Source organism: Urocitellus parryii, chromosome 1 (genome assembly GCF_045843805.1).
Source record: "Urocitellus parryii isolate mUroPar1 chromosome 1, mUroPar1.hap1, whole genome shotgun sequence".
Classification (NCBI taxonomy): domain Eukaryota; kingdom Metazoa; phylum Chordata; class Mammalia; order Rodentia; family Sciuridae; genus Urocitellus; species Urocitellus parryii.
In genome coordinates, this window is record NC_135531.1 from 256,898,901 (window position 1) to 256,922,621 (window position 23,721).

A 23,721-nucleotide genomic window follows, 5' to 3' on the forward strand; every position below is an offset into this window, starting at 1 on the left:
GTATTAATTCATTAAAAGGGGCAATCACATTTATAATAAAATAATTTGTTGTTGTTGTTGTTGTTGTTTTTCTACCAATTTGCCACAGAACATAGTTTGAACTTTGGTTTGGGAATTAGAAATTGGATCCTGGCAGATTCCTTTCTGGAATTTGTGGTTTCTAGTACTGTTGAAACTTTTTATTTTTCTTTGTATTTTTCTTTGTGGTTTTATGAAGGCAAATCAAGAATCACTAACCTTCCAATGTCTTGTCGCAGGCTCATTTATGTTTATGGAATGGGTAAATTTTAGTCTTTGCATACAAAGAGGTTCAATTTTATGTACATTTCTATAAAAATGTTGATGACTAATTTAATAATTCTTCATAATGTTACTTTCTCTTTCAGCTTAATTTTATTCTGTTTCTGAACACTGTTAGAGTTCTGGCTACTAAAATTTGGGAGACCAATGCAGTCGGGCATGACATGAGAAAACAATACAGGTAACTCCAGAACAGGTCTCTATCAGAGGAAATATTTTAGTTACTATTTAAAAAAAACAAATATCAATTGATTTGAAATGTATTTAAGGGATTAAATTTATCAATGTGTGTTTGTGTCTCATTTATGTAATTTTAGATATATGCATATTTTCAACATGTAAATAATCCCAAACCTTCCTTCATGCTTAAATTTTAAGTATATTTTTAATCAGTTTTTAGTAGTTTGGTATTTTTCTATAAATCATATGAACTCTTGGACAATCTCTTATTGATGATTTAGAGAATTTTGTCTGCATTTAAAAATGTGTCATAACTGGCAATAATCAAGAAAGAAGACTTCTTGTTTTGTGTCCGATCCTTTTATTGAATGGGCACCTACCAATATAAACTTTCAAGAACTTTCGAATGTCCTGATTGAAGGAGGTCCGTTATTTAGCCTTTCATGAAAAAAAAAAGGGGAAAATTGAGTATTAATAAGAATCAAGTCAAACTATCTTAGGAGTATGTCCATTTCTCCCAATGATCATTTTGGATATTCTGAGTAATAGTGACCTCTATCCAACTAAACATGCACATAACCAGGTGGATGTGGATTAGTCTTTTCGATTCCTAAAAAGGTGACTATTTCTTTCTGCCTCAGGTTGTTATGAATTGTTATCTCAGTTACAGAAAGGAATAAACCATGGTCAACATTTTGATTCTCTTTCACTTATGTTCTTTAAGCCCTTTGCTGATTATATTTAGACAACATTTGTTGCTGAACAGCAATGACTGCAGGTATGACTTGGAGTCTAGACAGGATGCATGGTTTGGACTAACCACCAGCTCCCAGCTCCAGATATTTACAGTGCTGCAAATGGTGGTATTGTAATATAAGTTGTGTATAAGAGTTTATAGCAAAGAACCTGGGCTATACTATTTTGTCATGTGTTAGGTCCCATTGGTGAAGGCAGGGGCTAAAGGATGCTAGAACAATGGAAGGTATAAATAGCCTTTCAATCTTCATAAACTAAAAAAGTGCAATGGTATTTGGAAACTACTTATTTCTTTAGTTCTGAATATAAGCTGATAATTCTACAGTTCTGAATGATGTGAGCTTGTGTTCTTAGGAAAAAAAATTACCCAAGATATTTGAGAAACTGAAGGGAACAAAGATTGGCTTATCTTTAATATTAATTGAAAAGAAAATATTTAGAGTTAATTCATGGGAAAATTATTTCTCAGAATAATTGAGAAGAATAATTTAACTACTATTCAGAATTCAGAATAAGTTTTTAATAATCTGGTGTTCAGAAGTTTTTAAAGTTTGAAGTTGTTAATGACTAATAGAAGTCAGGGAAAGTTTATTTTCAGCTATATAGATCTTTTTTTCATAGCTGAAACATATTTAATAATCTTAATAATGTCCAGAGTTAAACCACATATAAAATGTAGTAGAAAAAGAAAATTTTCTTTATGAGGAAAAAATATGGAAAACTACTTGGCAGCAATTTGGAAAATCAATTCAGTATTCAGTTTCTGAGGCCTTAGATTGTCAAGTTTCACCTTTTAAATAGACTAAAAAAAATGAAATTTGTGTCCCTGTCTCAATGAGGTTTTTTGGTATTTAAATTTGTATCCACAGTTGTTGAGTATTTAAATTTATATTAATTCATTTTTGTACTTTAAAACATATTTCATTTTGTTATTAGCTTTCTCTAACAAATGTTCAACTATTCTTGATAAAATAAAACAATACAAAATATAAAGTGTCCAGTGATGACATCTAAAACAGCACATTTCAATGCATAATACTGTGAAAGACTAAAAAACACCTTAGAGCTAAGGTCCTCTCCAGGTGAGGATGTGGTTACACACATCCTTTACACACAGTCTTTTTAAAAAGACTTTTGAAAAGTACCTAAGACTCCTTTGTTGATAAAGTGGATTAAAATGGAAATGGATGAATACAATCAGTTTTTAAAATAACTTCATTTTAAGATAATCATAGATTCACATGTAGTTGCAGAAATAATTGAGAGAGGACTCATATATCTTTCTCCGAGTTTTCCCCAGTGATGACATACTGTGTATAGTTTATAGTTATTTTAAAACAAGATTGACGTGAAGAAAATTAATCTCTTAGATTTAATGGCAAATTCTTACATTTTTTCCCCTTTTAAATCACAATTTGATTCCTTTGCAAAGTAAGAAAAGTTGCCGGGATTGGAAAAACTTTTGAACTATGAAAGATTACATATGCAAGACTCAATGAGAAAGAATATTTCAATATTTTGGTTAATTTGATTTTTCCCCTCAATGACAAACAAAAATCATATTTCATGTTTATTGTTTTTAGAATAAATTCAACCAATACTTACATGCACAATGATAGTAAAGAGGACAGATTTTAAGACAGAATTATCACTTACTGTATAATCTGGGTGAGTACTTCTCTCTGAACCTCTAACCTGACCTGGAAAGGGGTAATGATAGCTCTCTCACATGGATACTGTCAGAATAACATGATGCAACCAGTGCCAGATGCAACAGGGACATGGTGTGACCTCCTTGAAACCACAATCTAGTGGGAGGGAGAAAAGGAGGGTAAGAAGGGAGAGAGAAAGGGAGAAATTAATTTAATCTCCCTCTTAAAGGAGGAAGGTACCAGTAGGCATGTATCTGTGAGATGCTATGTGCACAGAAAGAGAACAAAAATTAATTAAAAACCAGGAAGGATCAAGAAAATTAGTATTGTTCCCTCCTTCCTTCCTTCTTTCCTTCCTTCCTTTCTTTCTTTCCTTTCCTTCCTTCTTTCTTTCTTTTTTTTTTTAAGGAAAATATGATTGTCTAAAGACATGTAAAGATTTTTCCAGAGCCCTTCATTGGGGAGACATCACTTAGGGATTGATAGCACAAAAAATGGGCATCTATTTTCTAGGCAGTACACTGAGTTCTCAAAAACCATTTGACTCCTTTGTTTTCTTCTTGTGGCTTTCCCTGTGGACACAGACCATAACCCATTTCTAGCAAGCCGGAAGACCACCATTAGTGAATCATCCCTAAATCATCTCATTAGACAGCTGTGCCTTTGCTGATAGCCAAGCCATGAAGATGTACAGTGTGCACGGGTGACCAGATGGACACTGAAAAAAATATTAGTGTCCAGAATTGCTGGATGCCCGATCTTAATGTGAACAGACAGATGATGATGTGTGTACATTTGCTTGGCACATACCCCTGCTTTAATTCATTCATTTCCCTTGCAGAATACATTCCAAAAGAGGATGTGATCACAGTTTACACAGAGATAAATGAACACACTTTAAATATTTAACTCATTCATCAATGAGGGAAGTGGTATAATATTGCAAATGGTTCAACAGAGAAGATAGAGTCAGATAATGGATGCTGAAATGAATTTACAAATGGATGCACACCAGAAAAACTTGTCAGTAACTACAGAGCTGCACAGTTAGTGACCTTCTCGGGCATCCTTTGCATTTCTGTGGTAGGCTGGTTTCTAAGGTGGCTCCTAAGATTCCTAGCCCCAGGTGTACATGCCGTGTATAATTACTGTCCCCCCACTCACCTGGAGTTTGGGCAAGACTCGTGATGAGACAGTTGCTCTCCCCTTAATTAGGTTACATTGTATGACAAAGGAGATGAGTTAGTCTCTCCTACAATGTGTTATATAGATTCCACCCTGGCAGCCTGGAGAGATTCTCCTGCTGGCTTTAAAGAAGTAATCTGACATGCTGTGAGAGCCTGTGACCAGGACCTGAGGGCAGCCTGTAGGAATCGAGTGACCCTGTTTGCAGCCAGCAGACCTCTCTACCATTGTAAGAAAAGAAGGTCTTCTAGAAATCTGAATGAGTGTACAAGAGAACCCTGAGGTCCAGAGGAGACTGCAGCTCTGGCTGACACTGTGATTTCAACCTCGAGAGACCCTGAGCATAAGACTCAAGTATACCATGCCTGAACTCCCGGTACTACATAAAAACAGAGCAATAATAAATGGGTAATGCTTTAAGACAGTAGTTTTGTGGTAATTTATTATATAGCAATAGAAAACAAATATAATTACTATCAATTTTCTGCATATCAACTTTTAGCTCTACACAGAGAATAAAAAAAAAGTCAGACAAAGATGGAAAAGAGGATTCAGGTAAAAGGGTATTTCCTTTATTCTGTTGCCTAATGCAACTTTCCTAAACTTTTATGTTTGAGACCATTTCACGATCTATTGCTTTTCTCTATTTTTTGTTTTAATCTAGTTTTGGGCTCTTAGCCACACATAGTAAGAACAGAGTTAGCTTGATTTTGAGAACAATTCCTAGGGGGATTTACTCTACCTCTTGAAGAGGGAAATATTATTTTCTTTTCTGAGTGATGTTAGACAAAACATTTAAGCTTCTGCAAGTAAATTTGATATTGTCACTTTGTATATGATTAGCTGGAGTTAAAATGGCTTGCAGGTATTCAAAGTGTCCTGTAGTCTTGTCACAATGGGAAGACAGGGTTTATGGTTCAGGTTCAGGAAGACAAGCACATGCAAAGATCTCTGAAAGCTAAAGGTCAGAGAAACCCATTGCTCCTCAGGAAAGTCTTGAATTAAATGGACTTAATGTAGAATTTTCAAATTGAATGGACTGTAGGTAATGCAAGGTATGAGGTATTTGCACTAGGAGCAGCAGAGGAAACCAGGGGCCTTAGGGACAGGTGGATGGCACTGAGCCTAGAGGAACATGTGGTCCATGCACTCCTGAGAGAGAAGACAGACGACAGAGAATGAGGTGGAGCAAATGTGCAACTCTAAACATCTCAATAGGTATTACTATATGATTTTGTGAGACTCTTCATCTTCTATAAGAGTGGTAAGAAGGATGTGATAGAAAAGTATACATGTGTGTGAAGGATGATCCCTGGTAAAGCATCATAATATTAGAGCTCTGTGGACTTCTGTACCCTATTCTGTCATTGCAGAGATGAGGAAACTGAACCACTGTCAGCATGGGTATTTAGAAAGTCTAGAATCTGAATTCAGTTCTCTTTAGTCTTAGTCCAGTGTGGCCTCAACTTACCTAAATAATTTCTTTTTCCAAGAAGAAAATTAAATCAATAGATAAAGCAGCTGGACACAAGACTAGTGAGAACAGAGGAAGGTTGAGATTATTAGGTATAAATGATTCATAGAGAAAGAGGGCAATATGAAAAACAAGTAAGAATGAAGACACATTTGGCAATTTCTTGGGTAAAAAGTGCAAACAAAACAAAACCATCCAACAACCAGAAAGTGGTGCACTTGGATGTGCTAACTAGCTATGGCTGCAAAATTAATGACCACACAAAGTGGCTTAAAAAAATATACTTGCCATTTCTGTTTCTGTAGCTCAGGAATCCAGGGCTAGGGCCTCCACTTCAGTCTTTTTCAAGGCTGCAATTGAGAGGCCAGTTGGGGCTGTGTCAGGGCTGGACTGGGGAAGTTCACATGACTGTTAGTAGGATTCAGTTACTTGCTGGATATTGTTAGATGCCACCTTTTCTCACCACTTGGGCCTCCCGACAGCAATTCACAATGCGGCAGCATCCTTCACTGAAGAAGCAAGGGAGAGAGAGAGAGTCTGCTAGGAAGAGGAAAGTTAGGTCTTATGCAACATAATCACACATGTGGCATCCTCTTATCTTTGTTAAAGTCTGTTGGTTAGAAGCAAGTTGCTGGACCTGCCCACATCAGGAAGAAGGGGCTTACAAGGACATAAATAACAAGAGGTAGGGTCATCAAGAGACATTTAGAGTAAGACCATCTGTATTTGTTGAGGATTCTCCAGGGAGACAGAACCAATAGGATAGATATAGATAGATAGGTAGGTGGTAGGTAGGTAGGTAGGTAGGTAGATAGATAGAGATATACTAGAGGGGGTTTTGGGGGGGAGTTGGCACACATGATAATGGAGGTTGAGGGATCCAATGACAAGGCTGCTGAAAGCTGTAATACCCGGGACACCAGTAGCATGGTTCAGTTCAAGTCCAAAAGCTTTAGAACAAGGGGAGCAAATGATAGAACCCTCAGTCCAGGGAAAAGTCTGGAAAACCTAAGGGGCTGCTGCTTCAAGTGCCAGAGAACAACAGCTGGAGAAACTGGAGTTTCACGTCCAACTACTGGAGAAAAAGAGAGCTGTCCAGAAGAGAAAGGACCAAGTCACCTTTCCTCTGCCTGTTTGTTCTATCTGCGTCCCCAGCTGATAGGATGGGGCCTGCTCACATTCAGGGCAGGTCTTCCCCTCTCAGTTCACTGACACACAGCACTTCAAAGCCACAGAGAGGGGTGGAAGAGGAGGTTGCATGGGAGCAGGAAAGCAAGGATAAGACCCCAGTGACTAGATGGCCCCCTGCAGCCTCCCCTGCAAGCCCCTTCATAAACACACCCTGGAGAATCCTCTGCCACTTCTCAGGGTTTCCCTTCATCCAAGCATGTCAAAACCTACAATCAACCACCACACCATCCTCTTGGAAAAACCCAGGAAGGATTCCTCTAAATACAGAAGAAAATGTGTATGACAAGCCCATTAAGGGAAATAATATCATGAAATCACCTAGTCTGAAGATAGAAAAAAAAGTAGACAAATAGAACTATATAGGTAATAAAGTTTAAGATAGAGTAGTGTATGACAGAGAATATTCTGAGGAGGCAGGTGGAAATAAGTGCATGTCGCTCAGAAAGAAATACAAAATATCTTCAAGAGTAGTTGATTTTAAGATGAACAAAACATCCAAATCCTGTCCAGGAAGATGAAGGCAGTTAAAGTGGATGGAGGAGATCTGCATCTTTAAATCTCAAACACAAGAGGACTGAGGACAGAAGCCAAGCACTTAACAACTTTGTAAAAATAGCCTCCTGTAATCAAGAAGAGTGAAATGAGTGGAGATATTTAGGGGATATTAATCATGGGAAGTGAGAAACAACTACCTGATTTAGTATAAAATTGACAGGAAGAGAAGGAAGGTGGTGGTGGGGGGCCTAGCAGGAGTGGTGGAATGCAAAGACAGGTGGCTTCTGTTAACAATGCTTAACTTAATTTTTTCCAGCAAGCTGCCTCTGCTGAAAGAACGCTAGGCTGATGAATAAAAAGGCTTGCTGCTGTCTTTCAGGAAACTTGCCAAGTCCACGCTGGTCCTGGTGCTGGTCTTTGGAGTGCACTACATCGTGTTCATCTGCCAGCCCCACTCCTTCACAGGGCTCTGGTGGGAGATCCGCATGCACTGTGAGCTCTTCTTCAACTCCTTCCAGGTAAAGGGGGCCGTCTAGTCACTTGTGGTTTTCCATCCTAGAGGTCTGGTTAATTCCCTGACCCCAGCAGAAGCAGCCCTGGAGCTGTTTCTCACAGGAACAAGCCTAGGCAGCAAGATCAGCAAGCATATTGTTATAAAATATGTAACTCCTGCAGAGCTTTTGTGTGTGGAAAATAAAGGGAAGCCAAAGAAGGCTCTGGCAGGGAAGAGTGAAAAAAGCGGGTGGGGAGGTTTAAAAGGTAAAAAAAGAGGAAAAGTTTGCCACTACATGTTTGATCTCCTTTGAAATAGGATGGCCATGATGCCTTGCGCTGATCACTTTTCACCTTGCCACCTCCTACCTCCTTGATTCTAGTCTATACGTAATAGTCTGAAGAATCTTGAAATATAGAAATTTGACCATGGTACTTAACTTGCCAGAAATATCCACATATTTAAAGTTGAAATGCAATTTTCTGGCATCCATAATCCTGCCTGGATAGAGATGGTGTGAGGTAGCCCAGGATGTTGTAGGCACCCCAGTGTGCTATCATTGCCACACTTCTGTTCCTCAAGAGGCTCACACTTGCTGTTCTTTGGGCCTGGAATGCTTCAGACAGCTGGTTTCTTGTTCTTATCATTCAAACCAACTTAGATGTCACGTCTTCAGTTATATATTGGTTCCTCATCTGCTATACCTGTTGGTCTCTCCAACACTATTTATATTACCTGCAAATGCTTATCATCTTGTTTTCCTCATATGGTTATTTGTTTGTGTTTTGTCCATGTTTCCTCTTTTCCGGAACTGTTTTGTTTATATTTGCATTGTCTTGCTGAGCCAATCCCAACACACTGTATAAGCTCAATAGAGATTTTTGAGTAAATGAACAGATTCTTTTTACTCTCATCATATTTTATTTTATGTCTCTGGTTTCTAGCATTCATAATCTATACATATCTTTTACCAGTCTGGGGATGGGAAGATGTAATCCTTGAGTGGCAACATAGATGAAACTAGTTAATAGTAATCAGTTGTAGCTGGGTGTGGTGGTACATGCGTGTAATCCCAGTGGCTTAGGAGACTGAGGCAGGAGGATTGCAAGTTCAAAGCCAACCTCAACAACTTAGCGAGGCCATAAGCAACTTAGCAAGACCCTATCTCAAAATAAAAAGAATAAGAATAAAAAATGGGCTGGGGAGATGTAGTTCAGTGGTTAAGTACCTCTGGGTTAAAGCCCAGTACCCCTCCCCCCCCCAAAAAAAAGAAAAGAAATCAGATTTTTGCTGTCTTGGAGCATTATATCTAGTTAATTATTCCATTCAGTTAGTGAACACCAAGGAGAGAATTGTAACAAATTTAGTGTAAATATAAGGGTTTGGAAACATTAAGAAAAAGTAATTGAGTTGTCAGTGGGCTAACAGTGTCTTTGTTTTGCAGGGTTTCTTTGTGTCCATCATCTACTGCTATTGCAATGGAGAGGTAGGTCTGAAGGAATCCCCGAATGTCAATAGAACTAGCCCCAGATAAGCTTGTACTTCAGTCCATTGTATGTTGCTATAACAGAATACCTGAGAGTGCATCATTTAAAAAGAACAGAAATTTCTTTTTTTTTTTTTGGAGATGCAAAGTTTCATGTATTTTATTTTTTTTATTGGTTGTTCAAAACATTACAAAGCTCATGACATATCATGGTTCATACATTTGATTCCAGTGGGTTGTGAACTCCCATTTTTACCCCAAATACAAGTTGCAGAATCACATCGGTTACACATCCACATTTTTACATAATGGCATATTAGTGACTGTTGTATTCTGCTACCTTTCCTATCCCCTACTATCCCCCCTCCCCTCCCCTCCCATCTTCCCTCTCTACCTCCTCTGCTGTTGTTCAATTTTCTCCCTTGTTCCCCCCCTTTCCCCTCACATCCTCTTCTATGTAATTTTGTGTAACATTGAGGGTCTCCTACCATTTCCATATGCTTTCCCTTCTCTCTCCCTTTCTCTCCCCCCACTCGTCTTTGTTTAATGTTAATCTTTTCCTCATGCTCTTCCTCCCTGTTCTGTTCTTAGTTGCTCTCTTTATATCAAAGAAGACATTTGGCATTTGTTTTTTAAGGATTGGCTAGCTTCACTTAGCATAATCTGCTCTAAAAATGCCATCCATTTCCCTGCAAAATCCATGATTTTGTCTTTTTTAGTGCTGCATAATACTCCATTGTGTATAAATGCCACATTTTTTTTATCCACTATTGAAGGGCATCTAGGTTGATTCCAGAGTCTAGCTATTGTGAATTGTGCTGCTATGATCATTGATGTGGCAGTATCCCTATAGTATGCTTAAAAAGAACAGAAATTTCTTACAGTTCTAAAAGCTAGACAGTCCAAGTTGGGGCCCCCCTCTGGCAGAGGTGTTCTTGCTGCGTCATTGCACAGTGGAAGGCAGTGAGACAAGAGAGATTGCACTGAGAAGGATCAAACTTAAAACCTCAAGCTCTTTCCTAACTGGCATTCATCTACTCATGAGGGTGGAGCCCTCAGGACCTAAATGTCTCTATTAGTCCCCACCTCAGAAAAACTGTTCTCTTGAAGATTAAGTGTGCAATCTAAGTACTTTGTGGGGGATACAGTCAAACCAGAGCAGCATATAAATGGTCATCACAATGTGAGCCGAATCTCTTTGGAGGATTCCCAAGATTTACAAGACAGATGGATAGGGAGAATGAAGGCAATTTAATCATACATTGCTTCAAGAAGATAAGCATTAATGTAAATTAACCAATGTATTCCTTTTCTAAGCACTTTGAAATGACAACTCAGTTGCAAACCCTCATATTAAAAGCAACTTGTTGGAGTATAGGTTGATATTTGCATCGACAGTGAACTTCAAATTCCGGTAAATACTGAAATATACTCCATTTAAAGTTCTGTCAAAAATTCAAATGTGATTAGGTGGAATCCCACCAGCCAAGCCCACACGGACCCTTGGGCCGAGCACGAGCACAGGTTCTCAGAAGGGGAAGGAAGCGGTACAGTCCCATCCCCCACAGCGGACACTCCACCGAGGCAGTCAGCGGCCACCATCCGGGAAAGCTGAAGGATACACCGCCACTCTCCTTCAGAGTGCAACATCAAAACAGGTCGGTGTCATTCAGCTCACCCCCCAGACAGCGGGAATTCGCATAAAATCTCTCCTAGGCTTGCCGGGAGAGGGAGTATCAAGCTGAGCCTCCATACAGACTAGGGGGAATCCAGAGACACCTGACCTCCAACCCCTCCTCCCAGTAGCAGCCAAAATGAAACCTGGCTAGCCAGCGCTGGGGGAGGGGCAAGCAGAAAAAATCAAAGTGATAGAGTGCCAGGGATCCCAGCAGCCTGCAGCAGGGCCCCGGAGATCCAGGCCAACTGATTCGAGTGGCCTGCCCTGCGGCTACAGAAGGCGTGGCGCCTCAGTGAAGCCATTAATTTGCAAGCAGGGAGGTTAGGGAAGGCCATTAGGTGGAATCCCACCAGCCAAGCCCACACGGACCCTTGGGTCGAGCACGGGTTCTCAGAAGGGGAAGGAAGCAGTACAGTCCCATCCCCCACAGCGGACACTCCACCGAGGCAGTCAGCGGCCACCATCCGGGAAAGCTGAAGGATACACCGCCACTCTCCTTCAGAGTGCAACATCAAAACAGCGGACACTCCATCCAGGCAGTCAGCGGCCACCATCCGGGAAAGCTGAAGAATACACCACCACTCTCCAACAGCTTGCAACATCAAAACAGCCAGCAGCAGGACCCCGGAGATCCAGGCCAACTGATTCGCGCGGCCTGCCCCGCAGCTACAGAAGGCGTGGCGCCTCAGAGAAGCCATTAATTAGCAAGCAGGGAGGTTAGGGACTGCCATTAGGTGGAATCCCGCCAGCCAAGCCCACCGCCCACGCCCGGAACAGGCCCAGCGACCTGCCAGCATTGTAGTCACGACACCCCAATTGGAATAGGGACAGAGCAGAGCCGCCTTCCACTCCCGGAACAGGCCCAGAGAGCCGCCAGCGTGGTAGACACGTCACCCCAATTGGAGTAGGGGCACAGCCGCCGCCCGCACCTGCAAGGGAGACTTTTCAAGTATACAAGAGCAACATAAATAAATAGGGGGTAAATTTCAAAACACAACAGTTGCACCAAGCAGAAAGAAACGCGAGCAGTATGAAAAGACAAGGAAAGAAAGGACCACAAGCAATGCAGGTCAACTCAACTTTAGAAGAGGTAATAGCTGCAACAGATGGAATATCAGATAAAGAGTTCAGGATATATATGCTTCAGATGATCTGGAGTCTCAAGGAAGACATGAGACAGCAAAATCAGACAATGAAAGATCACATTGACAAACAAATCCAGGAAGTAAAAGATCAATTTCACAGGGAGATAGAGGTAATAAAAAACAAACAAATTGAAATTCTAGAAATGCAGGAAACAATAAACCAACTTAAAAACTCAATTGAGAATACTACCAGCAGAGTAGATCACTTAGAAGAGAGAACATCAGACAATGAAGACAAAGTATTTCAACTGGAAAAGAACATAGACAGCTCAGCAAGTCTGCTAAGAAACCATGAGCAGAACATCCAAGAATTATGGGACAATATCAAAAGACCAAATTTAAGAGTCATTGGGATACAGGAAGGCACAGAGCTCCATTCCAAAGGAATAAACAGTCTATTCAGTGAAATAATAGGAGAAAACTTCCCAGAATTGAAGATTGAGACAGAATCCCAAATCCTAGAAGCCTACAGGACGCCGAATGTGCAAAATCATAAGAGATCCACACCTAGACACATTATAATGAAGATGTCCAACATACAGAATAAGGAGAGAATTTTAAAAGCTGCAAGAGAAAGAAAGCAGATTACATTTAGGGGTAAACCAATCAGGATAACAGCTGATCTCTCAACACAGACTCTGAAAGCTAGAAGATCCTGGAATAACATATTTCAAACACTGAAAGACAATGGGCTCCAACCAAGAATCGTGTATCCGGCGAAATTAAGCTTCAGGTTAGAAGATGAAATTAAAACCTTCCACAATAAACAAAAGTTAAAAGAATTCACAGCTAGAAAACCATCTCTTCAAAAAATCCTTGGCAAAACATTACAGGAAGAGGAAATGGAAAATAACATTGAAAACCAACAATGGGAGGTAGGACAGTAAAGGGGGGAAAGTAGTCAAAGAGGATAACAAATCAGGTTTAGTAACATCAATAAACAAATATGGATGGAAGAACAAACCATATCTCAATAATAACCCTAAATGTTAATGGCTTAAACTCACCAATTAAGAGACACAGGCTAGTAGAATGGATCAAAAAACAAGACCCAACAATATGCTGTCTACAGGAGACGCATTTGATAGGAAAAGATATACATAGACTGAAGGTGAAAGGTTGGGAAAAATCATATCACTCATATGGACCGCGGAAACAAGCAGGAGTGTCCATACTCATATCTAATAAAATAGATTTCAAGCCAAAGCTAATCAAAAGGGATATAGAAGGACACTTCATACTGCTCAAGGGAACCATACACCAACAAGACATAACAATCATAAATATATATGCCCCAAATAATGGTGCAGCTGTGTTCATCAAGCAAACTCTTCTCAAGTTCAAGAGTCTAATAGACCAACATACAATAATCATGGGAGACTTCAACACACCTCTCTCACCACTGGACAGATCTTCCAAACAAAAGTTAAATAAGGAAACTATAGAACTCAATAACACAATTAACAACCTAGACTTAATTGACATATATAGACTATACCACCCAACATCAAGTAGCTACACTTTTTTCTCAGCAGCACATGGAACCTTCTCAAAAATAGACCATATACTATGTCACAGGGCAACTCTTAGACAATACAAAGGGGTAGAGATAATACCATGCATCTTATCTGATCATAATGGAATGAAACTGAAAATCAATGATAAAAGAAGAAAGGAAAAAGCAAGCATCACCTGGAGAATGAACAATAGGTTGCTGAGTGATCAATGGGTTTTAGAAGACATCAAGGAGGAAATTAAAAAATTCCTAGAGTTAAATGAAAACACAGACACAACATATCGGAATCTATGGGACACATTGAAAGCAGTTCTAAGAGGAAAATTCATTGCTTGGAGTTCATTCCTCAAAAAACGAAAAAACCAACAAATAAATGATCTCATACTTCGTCTCAAAATCCTAGAAAAAGAAGAGAAAAACAACAGCAAAAGAAGTAGAAGGCAAGAAATAATTAAAATCAGAGCTGAAATTAATGAAATTGAAACAAAAGAAACAATTGAAAAAATTGACAAAACTAAAAGCTGGTTCTTTGAAAAAATAAATAAAATTGACAGACCCTTAGCCATGTTAACGAAGAGAAGAAGAGAGAGAACCCAAATTACTAGCATACGGGATGAAAAAGGCAATATCACAACAGACACTTCAGAAATACAGAAGATAATCAGAAATTACTTTGAATCCTTATACTCCAATAAAATAGAAGATAGTGAAGGCATAGATAAATTCCTTGAATCCTATGATCTGCCCAGATTGAGCCAGGAGGATATAGACAACCTAAACAGACCAATAACAATAGAGGAAATAGAAGAAACCATCAAAAGATTACCAACTAAGAAAAGCCCAGGACCGGATGGGTATACAGCAGAGTTTTACAAAACCTTTAAAGAGGAACTAACACCAATACTTTTCAAGCTATTTCAGGAAATAGAAAAAGAGGGAGAACTTCCAAATTCATTCTACGAGGCCAACATCACCCTGATTCCGAAACCAGACAAAGACACATCAAAGAAGGAAAACTACAGACCAATATCTCTAATGAACCTTGACGCAAAAATCCTCAATAAAATTCTGGCGAATCGGATTCAAATACATATCAAAAAAATTATACATCATGATCAAGTAGGATTCATCCCTGGGATGCAAGGCTGGTTTAATATACGGAAATCAATAAATGTTATTCACCACATCAATAGACTTAAAAATAAGAACCATATGATCATCTCAATAGATGCAGAAAAAGCATTCGACAAAGTACAGCATCCCTTTATGTTCAAAACGCTAGAAAAATTAGGGATAACAGGATCATACCTCAACATTGTAAAAGCAATCTATGATAAGCCACAGGCCAGCATCATTCTGAATGGAGAAAAATTGAAGGCATTCCCTCTAAGATCTGGTACAAGACAGGGATGCCCTCTCTCACCACTTCTGTTCAACATAGTCCTCGAAACACTGGCCAGAGCAATTAGACAGTCAAAAGAAATTAAAGGCATAAAAATAGGAAAAGAAGAACTTAAATTATCACTATTTGCAGATGATATGATTCTATACCTAGCAGACCCAAAAGGGTCTACAAAGAAGCTATTAGAGCTAATAAATGAATTCAGCAAAGTGGCAGGATATAAGATCAACACGCATAAATCAAAGGCATTCCTGTATATCAGCGACAAATCCTCTGAAACGGAAATGAGGACAACTACTCCATTCACAATATCCCCCCAAAAAATAAAATACTTGGGAATCAACCTAACAAAAGAGGTGAAAGATTTATACAATGAAAATTACAGAACCCTAAAGAAAGACATAGAAGAAGACCTTAGAAGTTGGAAAAACATACCCTGCTCATGGATAGGCAGAACTAACATCATCAAAATGGCGATATTACCAAAAGTTCTCTATAAGTTCAATGCAATGCCAATCAAAATCCCAACAGCATATCTTGTAGAAATAGATAAAAGAATCATGAAATTCATATGGAATAATAAAAGACCCAGAATAGCAAAAACAATACTAAGCAGGAAGTGTGAATCAGGCGGTATAGCGATACCAGACTTCAAACTATACTACAGAGCAATAGTAACAAAAACAGCATGGTACTGGTACCAAAACAGGCGGGTGGACCAATGGTACAGAATAGAGGACACAGTAACCAATCCACAAAACTACAACTATCTTATTTTTGATAAAGGGGCTAAAAGCATGCAATGGAGGAAGGATAGCATCTTCAACAAATGGTGCTGGGAAAACTGGAAATCCATTTGCACCAAAATGAATCTGAATCCCTATCTCTCGCCGTGCACAAAAGTTAACTCAAAATGGATCAAGGAGCTTGATATTAAATCAGAGACACGGCATCTGATAGAAGAAAAAGTTGGTTATGATCTACACGCTGTGGGATCGGGCTCCAAATTCCTCAATAGGGCACCCATAGCGCTAGAGTTAACAAATAGAATCAACAAATGGGACTTACTCAAACTAAAAAGTTTTTTCTCAGCAAAAGAAACAATAAGAGAGATAAATAGGGAGCCTACATCCTGGGAACAAATCTTTACTCCACACACTTCAGATAGAGCCCTAATAACCAGAATATACAAAGAACTCAAAAAATTAGACAATAAGATAACAAATAACCCAATCAATAAATGGGCCAAGGACCTGAACAGACACTTCTCAGAGGAGGACATACAATCAATCAACAAGTACATGAAAAAATGCTCACCATCGCTAGCAGTCAGAGAAATGCAAATCAAAACTACCCTAAGATACCATCTCACTCCAGTAAGACTGGCAGCCATTAGGAAGTCAAACAACAATAAGTGCTGGAGAGGATGCGGGGAAAAGGGCACTCTTGTTCATTGCTGGTGGGACTGCAAATTGGTGCAGCCAATTTGGAAAGCAGTATGGAGATTTCTCGGAAAGCTGGGAATGGAACCACCATTTGACCCAGCTATTCCCCTTCTCGGTCTATTCCCTAAAGCCCTAACAAGAGCATGCTACAGGGACACTGCTACATCGATGTTCATAGCAGCTCAATTCACGATAGCAAGACTGTGGAACCAGCCTAGATGCCCTTCAATAGATGAATGGATAAAAAAAATGTGGCATTTATACACTATGGAGTATTACTCTGCACTAAAAAATGACAAAATCATAGAATTTGGAGGGAAATGGATGGCATTAGAGCAGATTATGCTAAGTGAAGCTAGTCAATCTTTAAAAAACAAATACCAAATGACTCCTTTGATATAAGGGGTGTAAACAAGGACAGGGTAGGGACGAAGAGCTTGAGAAGAATATTTACAGTAAACAGGGATGAGAGGTGGGAGGGAAAGGGAGTGAGAAGGGAAATTGCATGGAAATGGAAGGCGATCCTCAGGGTTATACAAAATGTCATATAAGAGGTAAGGAGGGGTAAGTCAAGAGAATACAAATGGAAGACATGATTTACAGTAGAAGGGGTAGAGAGAGAAAAGGGGAGGGGAGGGGAGGGGAGGGGGGATAGTAGACAATAGGACAGACAGCAGAATACATCAGACACTAGAAAGGCATTATGTCAATCAATGGAAGGGTAACTGATGTGATACAGCAATTTGTATACGGGGTAAAAGCGGGAGTTCATAATCCACTTGAATCAAACCGTGTAATATGATGTATTAAGAACTATGTAATGTTATGAACGACCAATAAAAAAAAAATAAACAAAACAAACAAACAAAAAAATTCAAATGTAAGTTTTCTTGGGCACATCCATTAAAATACTTCAATATATTTTTTAAAATGACAAGCTGGGAGTTGACCAGGGAGAGGTCAGCACATTGAATGATAGATTTATCTTTTCACTTTTAACATGTTGGATGAGTTGCTACCTTTCTTCTTTCAAATTTGGAACTTGCTACAAGTTTCAGAAGTGCAAAGATATTTCCAGTTGCTATAGATCAGCTAATGCTTCTGACCACATTTGGGGTTTGGACATTGTGGGATGCTAGGTCAGTCTCTTAAGTAACAATTCATTAATTCCCCAGATTTACTTCTGTACCGTTTTTACCTCATTTTGCAGGAAGGGGGAGTAAATCAGGTGCTTATTTTTTGCCATGATGAACAGATAGGAGGTTGTTGATTTAAGTGATGTCAGCTTGCCATGTTTCTACTGCTTCCCTTAGAACTTGCAAATAAGCTCCTCTGGAAATGGGCAGTAGCAGGAGAATTGAATCTTTAGCAGCAGAAATGGAAACAAAAGCCCTGCCCTCCTGGGAATGTGTTTGAAATGACTGCTTTTCCATGGAATGTCCTTCTTTCCTCATTTTTCTTTCTTCATTTTGCCTATAGATTGAGAGGGTGGCAGTTCCACTCCAAGCTGAGGACCTCCCTGCCATTCCTCAGTCGAGAGTCATTAAAGTGGTGGAAACAGATTTTACTCAGTAACTACTGAGAGTAGGGGAAAGATCTGAACTCCATCTAATTAGGGCGGGAGCATTTTAAAAGGGGAATGAGTCAGAAGATGAAAAAGTATAAAGTCCGCCAGTGTGGATGTGATAGGCCCGCTGTGCCTGCTGGCTGCAGTTCTCTAAGGCAGGGTTTTATCCTCCCACCGAGACTGGGAGACAGAGGCCTTATCCTTCTTGATGATTTCAACTTGAAGGAGTGGTTCTCAGTTCCTTCAGAGAGAGGCTTCTGAGAGGCCAGGACTACATATTTACAACTGTGAGCCCTTGTTAGTAAATGTTCTGAGAGGTCAGGGAACTGTTATCTGGTGTATTTGCCAGGACACATTCTTCTGGCAGCATTAAGCTTTTTCAGGCAGGCACTTTAAGCAGGGATGTGATCAAAGCAGGGATGTGATCATCCACAGGGTCCTCCGACTCTGTGCTGCTAGAAGTTACAAGAGTTTGGTCAGGGGTTTGAATGGAGTAGCCATGTGCAAAGGGTTCTGCACAGTCCTTCAGTGTCACTGTTTGTAGCTTATTTGTCTTCCAGACAAAAGTCTGCTTTCCTCTCCAAATCAGATACTTCTATTAGCTGCATTGCAACTTCTAGTTAAATACTATCTTGGACAAGTCCTTTATTTCTCCCTATACCTCAGTTTGCTCATCTCCAAAAATAGCTCCTATTCTGAAGATTTTTTAAAAATAACATTGTATCTTTTAAAATTTTTTTAAAGTCGTAGATGGACACAATACCTCTATTTTTTTTTTTTAATGTGGTGCTGAGGATTGAACCCAGTGTCCCACACGCTAGGCAAGCACCCTACCTGTGAGTTACAACACCAGCCCTCTTGAAGGTTATTTTGTGGTTGAGAGGGAATGTATCTCTAAAGTCCCAGGTGCATAGAGGAAGCTCAATAATGATTATTATAATTGAAATCAAGTCATCTCTTGTTTCTGATACCTGTTTCCTGTCCTTCAGGTTCAGGGTGAGGTGAAGAAGATGTGGAGTCGGTGGAATCTGTCCATGGACTGGAAAAGGACGCCACCATGTGGCAGCCACAGATACGGCTCCGTGCTCACCACGGTGACTCACAGCACCAGCAGCCATTCCCAGGTGGCTGCCAGCACTCGCCTGGTGCTCCTCTCTGGCAAAACGGCCAAGACAGCCACCCAACAGCCTGACAGCCATGTAACTTTACCCGGCTATGTGTGGAGTAACTCAGACCAGGACTGCCTGCCACACTGCATCCAAGAGGAGACTAAGGAAGGTATTGAGAGGCAGGCAGATGATATTCCAGTGGAGTCTTCCAGGCCAATGGAATTTAGTCTAGTCACAGAAGTAAGCCAAGGAGAAACCAAGGATGTTTTCTGAGTCAGTGATTGTGGCAGCTGGGCATGGTGGTGCACACCTATAATCCCAGCAGCTCAGGAGGCTGATGCAGGAGGATCATGAGTTCAAGGTCAACCTCAAAAAAGTGAGGCTTGCTAAGCAACTCAGTGAGACCCTATCGCTAAATAAAATACAAAATAGATCTGGCCGGGTGGCCCTGAGTTAGATCCCTGGTACAACCCCCAACAAAATTCCTCTGCCTGAGCCTGAGCTGAAAAGTTCAGGGTTAAGGTGTTACTTAATGCTTTCAGGCTCTGTGAGGTGTCTCCTAGGGGCACAAAAGAGGAAGTGCCAGGGAGGTAGTTACTTTATTTTGGCATCGAATTCTTTTCTAAATTAATGTGTGGTACTTACCCTGTGGTTGTTCATTTTTTCTGCTGCATTTGCAAAGAAAAGGTTTCAATTGCTTGGCACTAGCTTTGTCTCATAAATATCACCCTAAATATGATAGAGATCATTTGATGTGTATCATTATTTTCCTTGTGAGAAATTAGTACTCTCTTTTCTCTTTCTCACTTTATTGTACTTTTGTCATTTCATTTGTTCCCCCTGTGCACGGGAGCAGCTAGGATCTGGAAAATGCGTGTTGAAAGATTAAAGATCTAAGAACATGTATGCACTGGAAATTCAGTTGGCTGGACATGGGCCAAATAATAAATTTATAACAGTTATGATTGATTCTTTCCTAGAAACAAGGGAAATTGTCCAAAAATGAATATTTCACATATCCCTTCTTTTGAATATGCTGCTCATGACCAGCCAAACCTCAGGCCTTCCCTCCTCTTTCTTTGTAAACCACAACATATCAAGGGTTTTGCTCATCTGTAAGCTTGGGTCTGCAAACTGGTTTTGTTTGTACTTACTTATGTTAGTAAATTACACTGCATCTATATCTTTTTATTTTTTTGTTCTATTACAGATGGCATTTTGGATAAATTAAAAGTTTGTTTTAAAAATGCATTTTGTGTCCCTTTAAAAAATTTCTTTTCATCCTCTCACAGTATTTTTGAGAACTAACCAAACTTTTCTTCTCCAGATCTGCAGTCATTAGTATTTAGCTCTTGTGCTTTACCGAGCTTGAAATGTCAATAAGCATGGAAGTTATGAAAATGTTTTTTGGAGTGCATGCCATGAAGCAGACATCCTGTTAGGTTTTTACAACTTCAACCTGGTTGATCTTCACTACAAACTTAGGAATAAGTCTTACCACTGTCATCATTTCCACAGACGACTCCCAGAGTAGAGCAACTTGCCCAGAGTTACCTAACTAGTCAGTGACACAGCTTCATTCACTTCAAGTCTCAGGTGCTTATAGCCATTGTACTATACTGTCACCAATATATATGTAGCTCATTGGCCAACCAAATAATTCAACAAATGCCTTCTGAGTAGAGAGTGTTATGGGAACTTGTAATATATTTTAGCTTCCGTTCCCTCATGAAATTTCTGTCCCCTCATATAGGAAATGAAAAGGATCACAGAGCAACATATACCAAGGCAAAATGACAAAGTTGCAGCATAATGTCTTATCTATTCTATGGAATGATTTAACCAATTTGCAATAGTGTCATAATGAATGAGGTGCTCTGATGTCTACATACCTTTTTGAAAAATACTCTACTTCTTTTCCATGCATTTTCCTTCTTCATTCTCTGTGCTATAGTATAGGTCATTTACTTCCCTTCCTGTTTATGAAGGTGCTATTGTGGGTATTTAATTCATCTGATTCAATTCTATGTTGTCACACCCTAGTCAGGAGGAAACTGTCAGTCATGAGCTGAGTCAGAGATTAAGTTCAGCTCTTTGATAATTTTCTGCAAGTTTTTATAAAACTGCTTAACTTCTTTTATAATTCAATTTCACCATTTTTTTTAAAAAATGAAGACAGAGCCAGGTGCAGTGGAGCATGTCTGTAATCCCAGCAGTTTGGGAGGCTGTGTGAGGCAGGAGGATCATGAGTTCAAAGTCAGTCTCAGCAACTGTGAGGCGCTAAGCAACTCAGTGAGACCTTGTCTCTAAATAAAATACAAAATAGGGCTGGGGATGTGGCTCAGTGGTTGGGTGCCCCTGAGTTCAATCCCCAGTACCCACAAAAATAAAAGAAGATAGTATTAGTCTACTTCCAAGAAATGTTCTGATGAATAAGAGAAGTCATATATTAAAATATTTTCTAACATGAACATTTTGTATAGATAGTAAGATTAGGTAATTGTTTATTATCATTTCAAATTATTTTTTTGTCTCTTTATACTATAAAAGTCCTCAATGGTCATTGCAGTATTATAAGGAATTGTTAGAATAGATATATTTTGATGATAAGGAAAATACCAAGTTATTGCTTCTGAGTCAATTCCAAATTCTAAAGCTAGATCACTACTTCTTTACATTTTTAACAGCTGTGAGTAGAACCTTCAGACTTTCCAAGGTTCTCTTCAATTTTACTTATTCACTGATTCAAGAAACACTTAGAATCTATGATGTGACAGATACTCTGCTCTGTGCTGAGGCTACAATAGAGAATGAGGTACAACTTATTCCCTCTAGGAACAAAGAACCCCTGAGTTGTGAGGACTCTTTGTCTTGTCTAAGTGTGCACTTATCTGTCCAGGTTTTCAAGGTGCTTATATTCAAATAGTCAGCCTTTTCATCAGGTAAAATACTGGGCAGTTACAAACGAGTGGCTGATCTAGATGCAAAGTGACAAACCACGGGCCCATAAGGTAACTTTGCTTCATACCTATGCTTTATTTGCTCATCCAAGAAGTTTGAAAACATATTATTTAGTTGCCAACATCTAAAATTTTTATGATATCACATAATCTCTGAACAATTAAAGTGCCAGAGGATCTCCTGAGAGTGGAGGTTAGAATTGGCTAGCAGCCTCTTCAGACAGGGCAAGGCCGACATTCACCTACTGTCTACTTAGACTTGTCCATTTATTTCCATTACATTCCTGGGCTTTGGACACATTTGACATGTGTCTCTTAATGTAGATGATGAACTTGCATAGAAATAAGCAATGGTTTTCAAAAATATTCTTAAGGAGTGGTATCCTATGTAGTTTTTATTTTTTCTAATAAATCAAGTAACCATATAAATCAAGATAGTTTTAGATGTAATGCTCTTGAATTGAAGCTTTAAATATCAATGTTCTGTTTAAATGAGCCCAGTAAGAGGAAAACCCATCACAATTTCTATATTCATACTTCAGATCCCAACCACACCATTTGAATCTTCACTTCCTAAGTCATGACGCCGAGGTACTTAATGCTAATGTGATAGATATTTTTCTCTTTGGAAATATAGCAAGTCCTAGATGCAAGAGATTTAAATGGTAGTATAGGTTACAGGAGTTTGTGATGATAATCTTGTATGACTTATTGACAGAGACATTAATACTATACACTAGAGATAACCAATTTTTACTGCCTAATGTATAAACAGAAAAAGGTTGGGTCATATAACTTTACTCTGGTTAAATAACATGGAAACACGTTTGGTCTGCATGTTTTAAGTTTGTCACAAACAAACAAACAAATCCAGCAGTCCTGTTTTCAAACTTTTGGAACAAAGTGAGTAAGAGTGAGATGCATAATGTTACACTCAGGGATTAATATTACATAATCCAGAAATGATCTCTCTTAGATATTGCCATAGGCATCTTTGTGTGGCCCTTAAAGATGCCTACATCCTAATCCTAGAGGCTATGATTGTGTTAGGTTCTATGGCAAAGGCAGATAAAGTTTGCAAGTGGACTTAAGAATTGCTCATCAGTTGACTTTAGAATAAGGAGATTATCCTAGATTATGTGGGCAAGTCCAATTTAGTCACAAAAGTCCTTTCAAGTGGAAAGAAAGGCAGAAGAGGAAGCAGACTTAAGTGATGTAAGAACTCTGACTCTTGTTGCTGGCTTGGAAGATGGAAGAAGGTACTCCAAGGAAGGAAAGGACAGTAACCTGTAGAAGCTGGACAAGACAAAGAAACAGATTCTCTCTTTGAGCCTTGAAAAAGGAAGACAGCCCTGCTGACATACTCCAGTGAGACTCCAGTGGACTTCTAGTCTATAGAACTTTAAAATCAAAATCTGTGTTGTTTCAAGGTACCAAGTTTGTGGAAGTTTGTTATGGCAGACATAGAAAGCTATTACAGAGATTCATGTCAATTTCTAGTATGGAAAGAATTCCAGTGGTTTATTAGATTTAGGCTGTATTACTGTTATTTTCTGGGTTACTTCATGGAGATCAATTATTTTGCCAGTCCTCGTGGTAAGTTATGTGCTGCATTTACAAGGAAAAAAGCTATCTAGTTTGTCATTTGTAACCTCTGTGTATCAACAATTGTTTTATCTTAGAAGTA

General features: G+C 39.3%; 1 protein-coding gene across 1 annotated transcript in view; it reads left to right on the forward strand.

The window, feature by feature from the left end:
- The window catches only part of Pth2r (parathyroid hormone 2 receptor), a 106,928-nt gene extending 86,605 nt beyond the window's left edge, over positions 1 to 20,323 (forward strand). The window contains exons 12-15 of the mRNA XM_077795092.1: positions 387 to 481; positions 7,613 to 7,751; positions 9,171 to 9,212; positions 18,955 to 20,323. Coding sequence (XP_077651218.1) covers positions 387 to 481; positions 7,613 to 7,751; positions 9,171 to 9,212; positions 18,955 to 19,347 — 669 coding nt within the window. The 3' untranslated portion in view covers positions 19,348 to 20,323. The remainder of the gene's footprint in view (positions 1 to 386; positions 482 to 7,612; positions 7,752 to 9,170; positions 9,213 to 18,954) is intronic.
- The last annotated feature ends 3,398 nt before the right edge of the window (positions 20,324 to 23,721 follow it).